General features: G+C 38.8%; 1 protein-coding gene across 1 annotated transcript in view; it reads left to right on the forward strand.

The window, feature by feature from the left end:
* LOC115783911 (voltage-dependent T-type calcium channel subunit alpha-1I-like) overlaps nucleotides 1-17,800 on the forward strand; it is an 86,447-nt gene that overhangs the window by 16,025 nt on the left and 52,622 nt on the right. The window contains exons 4-6 of the mRNA XM_030734905.1: nucleotides 6,305-6,464; nucleotides 14,589-14,937; nucleotides 17,176-17,268. Of these exons, the coding sequence (XP_030590765.1) occupies nucleotides 6,305-6,464; nucleotides 14,589-14,937; nucleotides 17,176-17,268 (602 nt within the window). The remainder of the gene's footprint in view (nucleotides 1-6,304; nucleotides 6,465-14,588; nucleotides 14,938-17,175; nucleotides 17,269-17,800) is intronic.

Here is a 17,800-nt window from a genome sequence, read left to right on the forward strand (position 1 = left end):
GAAATTCACATCTTTACCCAGAGAACTGTCGCTCACTGGATATTTTTCTGTTTTTTTGGACCATTCTCTGTAAACCCTAGACATGACTGTGTGGGAAAATCCCTGTAGACCTTCAGTTTTTCAAATACTCAGACCAGCCTGTCTGGCACCAACTTCCATACAATGTTCAAATGCTCGGTTTGAACTACAGCAGGTCATCTTGACCATGCCTAAATGCATCGAGTTGCTGCCATCTGACTGGCTGATGAGATATCTGCTTTAATGAGTGGTTGAACGGGTGTACATAACAAAGTGGCTGTTAAGTGTAGGTTGACAAGGCATATAAAATTATAGTTTGAACTTCATAGTTCAACTTCACAGTTAAGCAGGCACATTTCAGAGATAGATAATGACTGTGGTATAATAACTGGGAAATAAAGATGCAGACAGAGGAGAGAGGGGTGAGCAGACTGAGTGGTTGTTCAGGCTTGCATGTAAAATACTTTATCTGTGGCTTTGCAGAGATGCAAGTTTGTGTGATAGCCACAAGACAGCGTGTCAGATATCTCTTTGCTCATTTTTAACCTATTCACTTCCTGTCACTATATACTCACATCGATTGATTTTAGTTTAACACACAGTTTGAAGGAGAGTCTTGCAGGTGGGACCAAAAATGAAGAACTTGCTGAGCAGAATATCTCAGACGTCACACAGCGGCAGTCAGAAGATACACGTTAATTCTGGTTGTATGATTAAAAGATGCAGCAGACTTCATATGTTGTGCCAGGGATGAATGCACAGATTGCAACAAATATGCCTGTAAGGAGATGATTATGTGCCGTACCATGAATTTCCTGCTGAATGGTTTTGTTGATATGCAGCAAACGAACACACTTGCATAGGTAGCTACATGTGCATGACTGCACTCTTAATTTCTTTTGTTTATATTTATTCATACTGTAGTTGTCTGCGTGCTGTAAATGGATATCGTTGTTATTTATCTTGTTATCAGTAAGTTGCACGTAATGAGTGAGCGGTAGTTTGATTCCATCCCCTATTTGTGACCCTATTAGAGGGGAGGAAGCGTGGGGACAAAGCTATTTGTTCCTTGTTTTGTTGGATAGCTACTTTGCCCACAGGTACACAGGGAGCATGAGCACATCCTGACCCCTCACACACATCAATTTATAACAAAATGGCAGATAATAGTCCTGTGTGTGGTGTGTATGTGTGCTTTTGTGTTAGACTTTTTTTTTTTGATGAAATTGATGTGAGATAGCAGGAGTGTTAGATGGAATGGTGATGGGAAGGACAACAGACAGTATGGAAATTAAACTGATGGGAGGAGAGAAGAGAAGAGAAGAGAAGAGAAGAGAAGAGAAGAGAAGAGAAGAGAAGAGAAGAGAAGAGAAGAGAAGAGAAGAGAAGAGAAGAGAAGAGAAGAGAAGAGAAGAGAAGAGAAGAGAAGAGAAGAGAAGAGAAGAGAAGTCTCATGGTCTTGAATGAATAGCACAGGCAGGTAGCTGTAAATATGTTTCCTATGTGAAGCAAGGGGAGGCATCCATCTTTATTTGGGAACAGCAGGAGCTGGCAAACCAGCAGAGTCACCAAGAGGGTACAGAGATGGAGGCTGGTAGAAAAAGAGAGAGAAGGAACCAATACATAAAAAGGTTTAGAAAAAGACTTTCTTTTCTCTCTGGTTACTTTTGTTTGGTTTCCTTCCATTCAATATTTCTCTTTAGTTTGCATGCATCTTTTTTTCTTTCTTTTTTTTTTTCTATTTGCTTTTTTTTTTTTTTTTTAATTCTTCTTTGGCTCTCACTTTTTTTTTCAACACACCCCCAGGCCCTGTCTTGTTCTTGTTCTTGTTCTGCCCTCCATCCATCTCTCCCTCTCTTCACCCAATTAGGCCTAATGGAACAGTGGCCTAATGACAAGGACCCGGGGGAACAAATACATTTAGACTCGCCTCCAGCCACCGCCAGAGACGCATATATGCTACCAACACTACTGATTTCCATTTAATACCAGTTGATGAGACAAATTAGCCAGGGGAGGAAAACAGATGTGCACTCAAAAAAATTATTTCATCTGTGCTCTTCAGATGGAAATTCCACTTTCTATTCCTAGAAAGATTAGAAACACATCATATTAGACTTCAAATCAGTGAAGCACATTGTACCAATTGGTAGACCACGCAAGCAAACAAATATCAATTTTAGGACTGTGCAAATGTCTTGAACCAGCCCTCATTTCTTCACTTCCAAAGAGTCAGACTTTCTTGTAATTCAGAGGAATGTTTTTGTTTGTTTGTTTATTAAGCCACTTACCTTACACTGACCTATGAGTCATTCAGGCAGGCAAAAAAGGCACCTGACTCATCTCAGTATCTTGAGATACTTTGTTACAAACATCCTGTGGCAAAAATTTTTAAAAAGATGAAAAGTGCCAATGATGACAGTTTGAAAGGGATACAATAGTATTTTTGCAGCAACAAGGTGATTCCCAAAGAGCTGTTAGCTGAAAACTCAGTCTAGTTCTGCAGTGTGTGAGAGAGAATTTTTTATTTATTTTTTTGACAAAATTTGAGAAAACTGGACATATGGAGGACAAATGACATAGTGGCAGGCCAAAAAACGTATCTAGGGCTGAAGAACAGTATCTGAAAGTCACATCCTTGAGAAACAGGGAAGAAAAAAAATCCAACAAATTTGTTGGATTTTTTTCAGGACCTTCAGTTAATCCAGATACTGTTGACCAATACCTCATCAGAAATGGTCTCAGTGGAAGGATGGCTGTCAAGAAGCCATTCTGAAGGAATGGAAACAGGAACAAAGGGCTAGCATATACCAAATTACACAAGAACTGGACTAAACGTCAATGGCATGTACGTATATACTGAGGAGTTCACGAGAGATTTACAGTAGTTAGTGTCTACAGAAATCCATAAAACACAGTGGAGGCTGTGTCATGCATGCCAACCAGTGGTGTTGGGTATCTTGTCAAAATTGAGATAATTACGAATGCAGAAAAGTACTATCTAGCTTTAATTCACCATGCAATACCATCTGGAAAAGGTCTGAGTAACAGTGGCTTCATTTTCATTTATCAATCATATGTTGGCCTCCCCAGAGCCCAGACCTCAACAGTATTGAAGCAGTGTGGCATCATCTTAACAGAGAATGGAGCAAAAAGCAACAAACATCCGAAGAGGAGCTTTGAATGTCCTTCAAGAAGTCTGGAAAACTATTCCTGAAGACTACTTAAAGAAATGACAAGAAAGCTGCCTAAGAGAGTTCAAACTCTGTTTTTGCCTTATATATTGTATTTCCATGTATGTATCAGTAAATTGCTGCATCTTTTCCCCACTTTGCTAGTAAAATATGAAGAAATGAGGGGTAGTTCAAGAGATGCATAATATGCAATTCTACACATGAAGGTTTAAACTCTACTTTTTGTAACAAAGATCAAAACCTTATAATAGTAATGATCACCAATTAGGGAAATGGAAACCTTCATAAAGAACTTTAAAGAGATTTTTGTTTCCTGCCAATGCTTGTGCTTGTAGGGTTTTGTGTTTGGATCATCATTGAGCTACAGGTGTTTGCATCCTTGTGTAAAGCTATCGTCATCATCACTCTCTCAGCTTCTCTCCTGTCATTCAGTCTGTTGGCAGTTTAGATGCACTGTTGTGACACATTAACCTACTGTGGAGTTGTTATTCACGGATCCCACTATGCCACCAAAAAACACAAACGCACATGCCACCGGATAAACAGAGATATACACACAGGCAATCATGCTCATAGTAACACCAACACACAGACAAACCACTCTCAGGTGTCATTGCGGGATCACTGTGATCTCATCAGTGGGTCTCACCTCTCTGTCTCGTTAGTCCAATCAGATGTCATTATGTTCCACTAATCACAGTCTCAATGTGTCATCACAGCAGGACAGGCCAATCCACAGGGAATGAGGTCATCATCATTCGACAGGAGACACGCTTTTATTTCTGCAATTAGGTTTTGTCTAATCATGAATAAGACCTTGTGTAGCCTGATTATGCTGCTGTGTCACTGATATTCTAGCTTTAGAGCTCTTGATCTTTTAGGGAATGGTTCATCTCCTACAGTTGCCTAAGATGTGTTTTTCTTACAAACCGACTCCTCTGGAGAGGTTGTTAACTTCCATTTCAAACTGCTATCTGCTGCTGTTTGATATGCTACTTTAATATGTGTCCAATGCGTGTACATGTCGTTTTCCCACTTTTTAGTAGATTTCAATGTGTGTTTTCACGTCAGTTTGCAGTCAGAGGCTAAATCTGCACTTCTGCTGTGGTTATCTCACTTAAACATCCAAATCTGTGAGAAAACAACACTTTAAACATCTATGAATTATGTATAATTATTTCTAAATTACCTCAAAAGGATTGTAAAGGATATGAACATATCTCCAGTGATGTCCTTACTTTGTTCACCATTTAGCCAATGTATTTTTTTTGGAGTATAGACACTAAAAAACTACATGTCAGACTCAGTTTATAAACCATGTTCTGTTTTTTTTTTTTTTTTTTTGCTTTTTTTAAACCAACCATCCACCTACTGTACCTTCCTCATTGGTCTGAGCATGAAAAGCATGAAAATATCACAAAGAAGGACATAGACTATATTCTTTAAGTCATCATCCATGGTTCCCTCAAAACAGTAAAACATTATTTACGCATGTAATGTGTAAGAGGCAAGAGTACCTTGAATGGAGTTCATTAGTTGCATGTACAACTTGAAAAGTCCAGTGTAAAAGTACACCATCTTTAAATTCTAAGGTTTTACATGTCAGCATATAGTAAAAAATAATTTGGTGAAAATACACAAAATTCAGATGAACAACGGTGCATGACTATTACACTCTGTAATTATTCAGTTAACAAAAATGAGGCCAAAATCCAGAAAGAGTGTGTGAAAAATACTGAAAAACACTTACCATTAAGAGGCTAAGTAGCAGCCAGGTGTTGCTAATCAAATGCACTTGATTAACGGATCATCAGCAAGTGTGAGCACCTCTATAAAAGCAGAAGCTTTGGCAGTTTGGTTTGGAGCATTCGGGTGTGTGAAAACCAAGGAAGAAAGATCAGCAATGATCTTATAGAAACAATTGTTACGGTCCGTTGATCTAGTTATAAGACTATTTCCAAACAGTTTGAAGTCCACCGTTCCACAGTGAGAAAGATTATTCACAAGCGGAAAACATTCAAGACAGTTGGCAATCTTCCCAGTAGTGGACGTCCCATTAAATTCACCCCAAGGTCAGACCGTGCAATGGTCAGGGATTTTGCTTATAGCCCAAGAGCTACATTTAAAACCCTACCCAAATATTAAAGTTCATGACAGTACAATTAGAAAAAGACTGAGCAATTTTGTCTTGTTTGAAAGGGTTGCTGGGAGGACGCCGCTTCTCTGTAAAAAGAACGTGACAGAACAACTTAGGTTGACCAAGTTGAATCTGAACAAACCACAAGACTCCTGGAACAGACAAGAGCAAAGTGGAGATGTTTGGCCATAATGCACAGACTAGGCACAAACACCTCATGCCATCTGTCAAAACAGTGGTGGAGAGGTGATGATATGGGCTTATTTTCCAGCCACAGGACCTGGGCACCTTTCAAGTCATTAAGCTGATCATGAACTCTTTATGCCAAAGTATTCTGAAATTGGGTCATCCAACAGGACAATCATCCCAAGTACAATGTCAGAAAAAGAAAAGAATCAAGGTGTTGCAATGGCCCAGTCAAAGTCCAGGCCTCAACCTGACTGAAATGTTGTGATGGGAGACAGAGCTGTGCATAAATGAATGCCCACAAACCTTGATGAATTAAAACAACTTTGTAAAGGAGAGTGGGCCAAAATTCCTCAACAACAGTGTGAGAGACTAAGAAAATCAAACAGAAAACAGTTACTTGAAGTTAATGCTGCTAAAAGTGGTTCTAAGAGCTATTTCATCATGGGGTGTGCCTTTTTACATACTGCTTCTGCATTTCCGCATATTTTTAATTAACTAAATAATGACATGGTGTAATGTGTCATGTGTTGTTCTTCATCCAAGGTCGAATTTAAATAATTTTAGAACCTGATAAGGACTGGGTGATTCTTTACTATGTTGTGATATGTAAAACCTTGGAACAGACAAAGGGTGTCCTTTCTTTTTCACATGACTGCACATCATGACCATGATCATCCCCTTACAGGGAAATGTACTCTTTTTTTTAATCAGTGTTCTTAGACTGTGATAATCTGATATTGATTAATTGATCTCCTGAATTACATAGGTATGCGTATCCTGGTGAACCTGCTGCTAGACACTCTACCCATGCTGGGCAATGTGCTGCTGCTGTGCTTCTTCGTCTTCTTTATCTTCGGCATCATCGGGGTGCAGCTGTGGGCTGGACTTCTGAGAAACCGTTGCTACCCTGAGGAGAACTTCACTGTGTGAGTGAAACTCCGTGCATCTGTATGTACAGTTGTGTATCCAAAAACCTTATTGACAGAGATGATAGTGATTTGGCCCTGCATTAAACTGCATGCAAGTCATGTATGCAAAAAATCTATATCACACATACCAGAAAGTGAATCCCAATTTCATGGCTTTCATACAAGGTAAATGAATATTTCAATTTAGTATATACATTATCATAAATCTGTCCTCCAGTGTGTCTTCCATTTTTCATTTCGCTTTTAAGTTACAAAGCAACTCTAACAGTAGTTGTCCCACTTTGCTGCTGAGAAGGTGATTAGGTCCCAGCTGCATGCCTCAATATTCATGACCCTGTGTGACAGCATCACCCACTGTGTCTATGTTTGTGTGAGTGACATTCGCCAGTGATCAGCAGTATTTGATGTCATTTTATTAGTTTCCTTATGCTGGCATCAGCTTATTAGAAAGGTGCCCACTTCTGATGTGAGTGTTCTAAGGTGTACAGTATATAAGTCATGTATACCAGACTGAATCTCTTTGTATTGTCTCTGGTTATGCTGACACAGTATATTCTAATGGCACATCTCAGAGCCAGATGAAATGTGACACGAGTCTACGAGCCAGTGCTGTCCGGCCTGTTTTGTCCTGTCTTTAAAGCATAGAGTTGACATTTACACCTCTGCGAGAGTGACTTTATGTGCTTTAACTTTCTGACCAAAATTTTCTGAATTTATCTCCACTAAAGAAACCTACCGTATTTTGATTGTCAGTATACAGCTACAATGTTTGAGTCCTGCTTTAGAAAACAAATTTCTTCTAGTATGCAGTCAGGGTACATGAATGTAAAAATACAACTTCAGGTGACTCTTACATTGTGTTGTTAAGTTGACAAAAATTAGGCCAAAAGGCAGAAGCTGTGTGTGAAAAACTAATTACAACCTTACTGTTTCATAGGAATGAAGAGAGTAAGTAGCAGCCAGATGCTGCTAATCAAATGCACTTGGTTAACTGATCATCACCAAATGTGACCTCTATAAAAACAGATGTTTAGGCAGTTTGCAGGACTTGAGCATTCAGGCGTGTATTAGCATGAGAGGAAAGCCAAAGAGGAAAGACATCAGTGATGATTTTAAAGAAGCAGCTGCCGCTGCCTGGGAAGGGTTATAAGGTCATTTCCAAACAATTTCAGGTCAAGTGGAAGACAGCCAAAACAGCTGCCAATCAGAAGTGGATGTCCCAGGAAATTAACCCGAAGATCAGACAATGATCAAAAAAAACTGCAAAAACCCAAGAGCTGCATCTTAGATGCTACAGTTCAGACAGATGAGATGACAAATGGACAGATGAGACCAAAGCGGAGATGTTTGGTCATAACACAGCAGCAGCATGTTTGGTGAAAGCCAAGCACAACATTTCAGCACAAACAACTCAACGAGCACCGTGGTGGAGGAGTGATGATTTGGGCTTGTTTTGCAGCCACAGGACCTGGACACCTCGCAGTTACTGAGTCAACCATAAACTCTGCTAAATTTGGATCAGTCATCAGTACAATTGCAAGCACAGCAGAAAATTTCCAACAATATGGCTGAAAAAGGAAAGAATCGAGGTGTTGCAGTCAAAGTCCAGTCAAACTTCAAAGAACTTAAACAACACTGCAAAGAAGACTGAGCCAAAAATTCTCCACAGTGACGTAAGGGACTGATAAAGTCATACAGAAAATGATTACTGTAAGTTACTGCTACTGAAGGTGGTTTGAATCATGGGGTGTACTTTAATTTTCAAACACTTGTTTGGCTTAATTTTTGTTAAATAAATAATGTGTTATTGTTCATCTTATGTTATATTTACCTAAATTTAGATTTGTTAAGGACTGGATACTTTTTCATTATGTCCTGATATGTAATACCTTAGAATTGACAGAGGGTGTATTTTCTTTTTACTGTGACTACTTGCCAGTACACACTTGACTCCCACACATTTGCTGATTATGCAACAGCAGGTTTTTAGCAGTGTTGCTTATTTTTAAAACAAACTATGATTTTGCATATTTCTTTTAGAGTGGTGTATTAACATATTATTCAGGTTGATCAGGGTGCTTGAGTGTTTAATTAGAAAGGTCTTAGTGTGTTAGCGCTTGAGGACTATTATGCTAAATAAAGGGTTGATATTAATTCTTTGAGAGGTTATAATGGAGTGGGCAGTCAAGTGCAGCATTCAGTTTACAATTTTGTACCTTTTCTCTTTTGATTTCTCCCTTTCTTTGTGATTTCTTTTGGCTTAATCATACAAACTTGCCATGTGGTTGTATTTCAGCCTCTATCAGCCTGCTTGCCTTGTTGGTTATATTCCATTATGTTTAGTTGTTTTTAGTGAAAACTATGGTTATACATCCAAGATTCCCAGCTACTGCAAATATCTTGTGCTAATGGCCACAAGGTCATTGCAAAAAACAATGACCTGAGTCTCTCTCTCTAGTTAGGCTTGTTCTGACACGTTTTTTTCTGACCACAGTATCCCCAGTATCCCACAGTTTTACTTAATTCTGTTTCTGTAAACTGTCACTCTTTTCTGCCACTCTTTAGCCTTCCCACCACCTCGCCTTCTATTGGCAGGTGTGTTCTCAGTGTGATGCTAGGTTTTCAAGTGCCATGCTGCGCAATGCCAAGTCACCAGCAGGGGGGAACACACTTGATTCATGCTCCACTACTCTGACAGTGGCTCTCTGTCTTTTTTTTTCTTTTCTGCCTTCAAGTATTTATCGTTTCTTCCATTTAAGCACTGCTAGCAAAGCACCAATTTGAATTACTTTGACAAACTCTCGTTTATGTCCCCTGTTGTAACTCCCTTTGCCCCCACTTGTGGTATATTAACTCTACACTGAGCTTACAATATAAGCCATTGTAAGCATAGGGTGTGAGTGCATACCTCAAAAACTTTGTTGTGCCACCAAATCAATGCATGCATGGTTTGTAAGCGACTCTCACAGTGAAGGTCGCTGTTTCTATTGATCACGCGTGTGTCGTGAGCTTATGTGCGCAGTTTGCAGTGGGGTTAACAGGAGATATTCTACCACCATATATGTCAGCAGTATCTGTCTTGCTATTGACTGCAGGATACAGGGTAAGAACAAGGGAATTAAAGAGGAAAGAGGGGGATGAGAGAAAAACGAGAGAGGAGTGGGAAGTAGGGGATTGTTAAAACAAGAAGAAAGGGATTATAGGAAGGGCAGAGGGAAAATACAGAGAAAGACAAACAAAGGGGTTAAGAAACTGTAAAACTAAGAAATGAACAGCATAAAAAACATAAAAGAGCTCATGTACACTGAGAAGAAATCAGTAAAAAAAATACAGTACAATCTATCAATTTAAACTCAAGGAAGTTTCTACATTATTTTTTTTTTAAACACACATCATATTTATGGAAATGCCCATAAACATTTTTACAGATTTCTTGCACGGATTGCATGGCCACAGTTTTACTCAGTGTATACTACATGCACTGAGTGATAAAACAACTGTGAGTGCTTTACATGCACTTGGTCTTTAGCCAGCCCTTTCCTGTTAGACGAATAAAATGAGAGAAGAAAGAAGGAGGACTGAAGTGACGCATAGAGACAGAGCAGTGAGTAAACACTGTAGGTCTGGAGACAGTGAATGTGTTTGTTCAGTTATTGATCTATTGATGAAAAGGGTCTATTTTTATCCTTCTCACACCCAGACCTTTGTATGAGCATCCACACCCTGCCCTCAATTACTCCATAGCCATGTCAGAACACACACAACCCCCATAAAACTTCCTGATTGGCTTAGTGCTTTTTCTACTTACCTACATTTTACAGTGGATGATCATCCTCTGGCTTCCCATTGCATTCCCTTTTTTGTGCTTTCAGTCATTGGACTGAAATTAACAAGCCCTTTGTGTTTTTGTGGAGACATGCTTTACTTTTTTCTCTCTTTTTTCTGGCACTTCTTGTAAAACAGTCACATCCACGCAAAACTGTATTGACAGCCAAGATTTTATTTAAATTAAGCCACTCAAAGATTTGGCGTGCTTCTTTCTAAGACTGAGATGCATGAGAGACATGTTAGGAAAGGATGAAATGTTTCAGATGGCGACAATCAGATAGCGGCACAATTTTGAAATGTTACCATTAAACTTGACAGAAACCAAAGATAATACTCTCTTACTCATTAGAGTCCCTTTCTAGGGTGTAATGGTGCGTATAGTTTACATGTGTAATAATTGTACATGCATGAGCAGATACTCACCACATAGTCTAATTGATATATTGTCTGTTTTTTTTTTGTTTTGTTTTTTTGTCTGTCTCTGACTGCTAATTATACAGCTGGTTCTGTCAGGACATCCAACAACAATCTTAATCTATACATAATGAAGGAGCTGCTATACTTTTCTCCAAATAAGAGCACACAGATGAGATTACATAAGCTGCAGTGCTTGTCGGCATGTTGACGTTTCAGCCGATGAATACTAAGTAGTCAGTACTACATTGTTACTGCATTATTACTTTAAAACTCATGAGTCATACCAAACCCATCTTTGAACTCCTACACACCTACAAAGTTTCACAGTTGCATCTTACATAGCTGTGATTCTGTCATGTTTGCAAACTCTGTCCACAGACAGACAAGCAGATATAAACAGGATCACATTTTGCCATGATGTCACACACACACTGAGACTCACAACAGTACACGCTACTATTCCATTACAGCAAGCAGTATGTGGACACGGTCATTCCAGAGCTCCCCTTCCATGACTTCTTGGCACTCATTAAAATCCTATTTCTAAAAACATCTGAACATCTGAGAAAGTGATGCGTGATTATCTCCACCTATCACAGTCCCAGTCAAATGAGGTCCGTGTTTTTAGCAAGGTAGTCAGGGCAACAGTGCAGAGCTGTCTCTGCTTCAAATAGAAAACCTCACTTGTTATTTTTGCTTTGTCAAGCCCAGACCAATTATTTATCCAGAAAGCCTTGGAATAAGGTTAATGCTACCCTGCTAAGATATTTGGGTCTTATTCAGTATAACATAAAGGAAAATGCATTATTTTTTGTTTGTTTGTTTTGTTTGCTGAAGATTTGCAGATGAACTCAATTTTATGGTGTCTGCAAAAGAGAACAGTGGCAAGGGAACATTACTGAAATTCTGCTATTGTTTCATTATGTAAATAAAATTAATATCTATAAATGAAGAATTCAGATCCAAAGATCCGGTTCCAAGAATTCCCTCATAACAACTGTACATATCAAATTCTAAACTATATATATATATATATATATATATGATCATATATATATATATATATATATATATATATATATATATATATATATATATATATATATATATATATATATATATATATATATATATATATATGATCCTTAAGTAATGCTTCAGAGACATGACAACATAACAGCCACGATTAGTTCAATATATTTTTATTGACCTGGAACTACTGGGATTCATTATATAACCATGTATAATCATTAAACGCTGTTATCACTGCTGTATCAAAAAAAAAAAAAATCCTCATAACTCCCATTTCTAATTATCAGGGGTGGCTGTGGTTCAGGAGGTAGAGCAGGTTGTCTACTATTCGGAAGGTCAGTGGTTCAATCTCTGGCACCTCTAGTTTGCATATCAAAGTGTCCTTGGGCAAGATACTGAACCCAGAGTTGTCCCAAACATCTGTGTGAGTGTGTCAATGTTAAAAGTTAGTTAGGCATAGAAAAAAAGCACTAGTATGAATTGGGGAATGAGGCTTGTTGTAAGAAAGTGCTCAAGTAGAAAAGCACAATATAAATACCACACTCACTGAAATATCAGTTCAAGTGCCTTTATAATATTATAATTTATTTATGCCCCTGTTAATGGTCTTTTTGAGATCTATGTTTATGTATAAATCTCCCACTCATTGTTAATTTCTATTGGGTGTATGAATGTATGTTGTGGCGTGCCACAGTGACAGCACATTTGAGTTGGCATGCTTGTGCTACTCTTTGCTTGACATAGGAGCAAATGGTGCAGTGCAAACCATAGGAAATTATAGGTTTCAGAGAGCAGTGGTGCCATTGTCACATTGTATGTGGAGGGCCCTTTGCTGTTTTACTATTTCACTGCTTCAAGATTCCCCCAGGATCCTTCAAAGGCTAGCAGGTGCCTGTCTCTGTGGGAATCTGGGCAAATGCGGTGGGAACATAGACACTTCTGGCGACTGTGTCAATTTCCCCCTTGAACTCTGTCACCACAGTCCCATAAAAAATACACACAGGCCTAGCAGTCTGTACAGTTTCAAGATTCCCTAAACCCACTATTTTCCTTGATTTGACCTACAATGGTGTGTCTAAAACTCCATCTGAATGGATAAAATGTGACCTGGCGCAGCCTCAGTGTGCCTGTACAACAGTATAAAATTTTATAAATTAAATGATTATGTTTGGTGTATTTTCAGTCACTTTAGAAAAAAGTAATAAAATTTTGGGCTAAAAGAATGACATTCAGGGTAATTTTAGTGCTTTTAAAGTGCAAAAACAGGTCAAATTACATCTATACAGTATGCAAGGGTTAAGTCATTTTATTGTTTTTTAAATGTACCATACTGTGCTCAAAATACAGACAAATATGAAATGGATATAAAATAATATGATGTATCTAAAAATAAAGAAAAAGCAAGAAATAAAATGAAATAACTACAAAAAAGAGTCTGCTGTTGTCATGTAGAGTAAGTTAAGATGCAAAGTAGTGCCTGAAGCTGGCAAGCAGCATTATGATAACAGTCTGAAAAAACTGGTAAATAGCACTTTACCTATTTGAATATCTCACAATCCGACTTGCATCTTCTGATTGGCGTTGGCTTTTGCTGACCACAGGAAGTGGCATTTAGAGGTTTTTACCCTAAAAACATATCTTGGTAGATATTTAGTGTCTGATTTAGTGGGATGTGAAGCAAAAGCAATCGATTATTGTGTACTACGCACTTTCTGAGGTGGTGTTTGGAAGCAAAAACCTCTTCAAATATTTTCACAAAATATTTAGTCCTCAGCAATATTTGTATTGAACTCAAAACCCTCTGGAATAGAGCTTGCAGATATGGGACATCATTAATTCAGATTTTCCGTTTTGATTGTTCAGTAGAGAATAGTTAAAGTGCTTCCTCTGTGGGAAGCAGAGGAAGCTAGGTCTGAGTCTAACATTACCGCTGCTTTCTGTTTTGGAGAAAAGCAGAATTTGTTGTATTATTTCTGTGAGATAGAGCAAGTACAGTAGGTGAGATTACATGAATACATGAAAATACTTTGCTTATATAAACTATTATATAATTTTAGAACTATTTGTATATCGTGCTTTGTCTTGAGTTTGTGCAGAGAAAAAATATGCTAATATTGTGATTCATTATTTGAATCCTTTTTTTTGACATTTGACATATACTTCTCTAAAATTACCAACGAAAAGGGGTAATGTGTAATTAAATATGAAGTTGTGCTACCTGACCATTCCTCAGGTGATTCTTTTTGTAATATCCTGACCAACACATGACCTAACCCTCCTTACCACACCTGTCAGCACACCTTTGGTCTGATGCAGCAGCTTCAGGCACTGTTTGCAAGGTTACTGCTTGGTTTGGCCTCCATAGATATACTGTACAGTATATATCACCCAAAGCTGTACAGCAATCCAACCATGCAAGGTTGTAAACGTTTTAGTGTGAATGCATGTGTCTGTTTATAACTTCACTGGATTGTAAAGAAAATGGTCCAAACAGACAGGGCCATGTAGGAAAGCTATAAGAGGAAATAAAAAAATGGATGTGTTTATGTATATACTTGTGTCTATGTGCGACAGAGAGAAGGAAAGCAAGGGAGTATTCCCTGTACTTGCACGCTTGCCTTAAGTGATGCATTCTTTCCAAAGGCTTGTTTGATTACTTCCAGGGATTTGCTTCAGTTAATGCACTTTGTAACATCTCTCATATCCATTCTCCCCTCTTGGTACACCTTAAATGAATTAGTAAAAAAGGACAAAAAAAAAAGAGAAAAGATTATGTACCATTTTATGTATATGGATTCAAATCCCTAACCATTTCACCTATGTTCTTATTTGTCCCTCGTCTAGCCCTTCAGGTATGACCTTACCTGCGCCATACTACCGGCCAGAGGAAGATGATGAACGCCCCTTCATCTGCTCCCTGGCATCTGATAATGGTATAATGTCATGTACTGATGTGCCAGCAAGGCGTGAAGGAGGACGCATATGCTGCCTGGATAAGGAGGATGCTCTCCACAGACAGGCACTGGGCCTGAGTCCTGAGCCTCTTGCCAATAGCAGTAGTCCTGGTGAAGCAATAGGGCTATGCATTAACTGGAACCAGTATTACACTCGGTGCCACACTGGGAATACTAACCCCCACAAAGGTGCCATCAACTTTGACAACATTGTCTACGCCTGGATTGTAATTTTCCAGGTAGGTTCAGTTTATGTGCTTAAAGTAATGAGTAGTAATAGAAAAGTTTAATTTGGACTGTGGTTCTTTGGTGCTGTTGACTTACAGTGTTATTTTATTTATTTTTAAATAAATATCTGCCTTCTTTTTGCACATAAGAAGCATTTACTTACATTTTCATCACTGCATGTATTTTTTTCCCAAAATATCTTCTTTGATTTGACTTGAAGAATTGGGTGATTGAATCAACAAAACCCACAAATTAATATTTCATGAATTCACTTGAATTCAGTGTTATTTGTATAGCACCAAATCACAATAACAGTCACCTCAAGGCAATTTATATTGTAAGGTAAAGACTTTACAATAATACAGGGAAAACTCCAGCAATCAGACAAGGCTCTACGAGCAAAACTCCCTTTTAACAGGAAGGAACCTCCAGCAGACCGGGGGGGGGTCATCTGCCACAACTGGTTGGGGGTGTATATATATGGATCACTTTGAAAACACATCAAAACTTAATGGCAAAAAAAAAAATCGTGTTGATATCAATAATGATATGTACTGAGTAATGGAATGGAATGAAAGGATGTTGCATCATTTGATAGAAATGAGAATTATCAACCTACAGAGAGCTGAATTCAAAGACACCCTGAAAATCAAACTGAAAAAAAAAAAATACAGCAGGTTAGTCAGTTTTGCTGAAATTTCATTGCAGCTACTCAAATGCCTGATGATGTCAGGGAGTACTTCTAATAAGACAATGGATGTTGTTTTGGGGTATCTCCTCCCAGATCTGGAGCAGGGCATTGCTGAGCTCCTGGATAGTCTGAGGTGCAACCTGGTGGTGTCAAATGGACTGAAACATGATGTCCCAGAGGTGTTCTATTGGATTTAGGTCAGGCGAGTGCGGAGGCCTATGACATTTCCTGTAGCCTCTAGGAACTGCCTGCAGACTCTTGCCACATGAGACCGGGCATTGTTATGCACCAGGAGGAACCCAGGACCCACTGCACCAGTGTAAGATCTGACAATGAGTCCAAGGATTTCATCCTGCTACCTAATAGCAGTCAGGGTGTTGTTGCCAAGACTGTAGAGACTGTGCGTCCATCCATGGATATGCCTCCCCGGACCATCACTGAACCCACCATTAAACTGGTTATGCTTAACAATGTTACAGACAGCATAATGTTCTCCACACCCTTTCATGTCTGTCACATGTGCTCAGGGACAACCTGCTCTCATCTGTGAAATGCACAGGGCACCAGTGTTGGACCTGCCAGTTCTGCTATTCTATGGCAAATGCCAGTCAGACTCCACAGTACCGGACAGTGAGCACAGGACTCATTAGAGGACCTCAGGCCCGCAGGCCACTCTCATGAAATCTGTTTCTGATTGTCAGAGACATTCACACCAGTGGCCTACAGGAGATCTTTTTGTACAGTTCTGGCAGTGCTCATCATGTTCCTTCTTGCACAAAGGAGCAGATACTGGTCCTGCTAATGGGTTAAGGACCTTCTAAAACCCTGTCCAGCTCTCCCAGAGCAACTGCCTGTCTCCTGGAATCTCTTCCATGCTCATAAGACTGTGCTGGGAGACACAGCAAACCTTCTGGCAATGGTACATATTGATGTGCCATCCTGGTGGGGTTGGACTATCTGTGCAATATCTGTAGAGTCCAGGTATCATTTCATGCTACCAGTAGCGACACTGACCCAAATGCAAAACTAGTGAAGAACCAGTGGTCTCCACCTGTTCATGTTTTGGTGTTGTCTCCTTTTTGCACCTCAAGTGCACCTGTTGTTAATTTCACTAACACCAAAGCAGCTGCTACTGTACTTAAGTGACCAGATCAGTATGAGAGAAGTTTGACTGACTTGGTGCTATACTCTGTTTAAAAAGGGTCACTTGAATTTTTTTGGTGCTATATATATATATATATATATATATATATATATATATATATATATATATATATATATATATATATATATATATATATATATAGAGAGAGAGAGAGAGAGAGAGAGAGAGAGAGAGAGAGAGAGAGAGAGAGAGAGAGAGAGAGAGAGAGAGATTTCTTTTTTTCTTGAGGAGTTTCTTTTACAGTGCATTTGATTTAAAGATGATAAAAACTCTCCTTCACTAGTAGGTAAATATTTGGCAAAGTAAGTACTTTTTGCTTTAATTTTATAATGCTAAGCAAGCCCTAAAGCACAATTTGCAAGCGTTAACTCTGAGTCAAATCTTTCCTCCTAGGTGATCACTCTAGAGGGCTGGGTTGAGATAATGTATTATGTAATGGATGCCCATTCCTTCTACAACTTCATCTACTTCATCTTACTCATCATTGTAAGTACTTTATATGCTAACATATGCAGCATATGTTTTAATTATTAGAAAATGTTGGATAAAAACAGACTCTTGTCTTTTAATGTCAGTAAATCTGGTGAGGATTCCCTCCCTGAGTGGTGAATTGAAGTATACAGTGAATTTTTTTTTTGACTTAGTGATAGAAAAATGTAAATGTCTAATAAATTTGTATAGAAGAAGACAGGTTGCTGAAAAATACAAAAAAAGAGAAGTGTCTAAACGGAAACATTATGTGCATGCTCTGTGCAAAAGCTGTATGGGACATGCAGTGCCAGCAATACAATAAAGGTTGCATTGTGTTGCTGCAGTCGCATGCTTTTGACTGCCTGTAAACTGCATTCAGTCCTTCTGTGTCAGTAAAATGTACAGTACAGTACCATAGATGTCCCAGGTTGATGGTTTGATCCCTGGCTCCTCTTTATGTGAAAGTATTCTTGGACAAGATGCTGGACCCCAAGTTTCCCCTGATGCATCCTTTGGCGTGTGTGAATGTTAGGTTAAAAGTGCTTAG

This window comes from Archocentrus centrarchus, chromosome 8 (genome assembly GCF_007364275.1).
Source record: "Archocentrus centrarchus isolate MPI-CPG fArcCen1 chromosome 8, fArcCen1, whole genome shotgun sequence".
In the NCBI taxonomy this organism is placed as follows: Eukaryota; Metazoa; Chordata; class Actinopteri; order Cichliformes; family Cichlidae; genus Archocentrus; species Archocentrus centrarchus.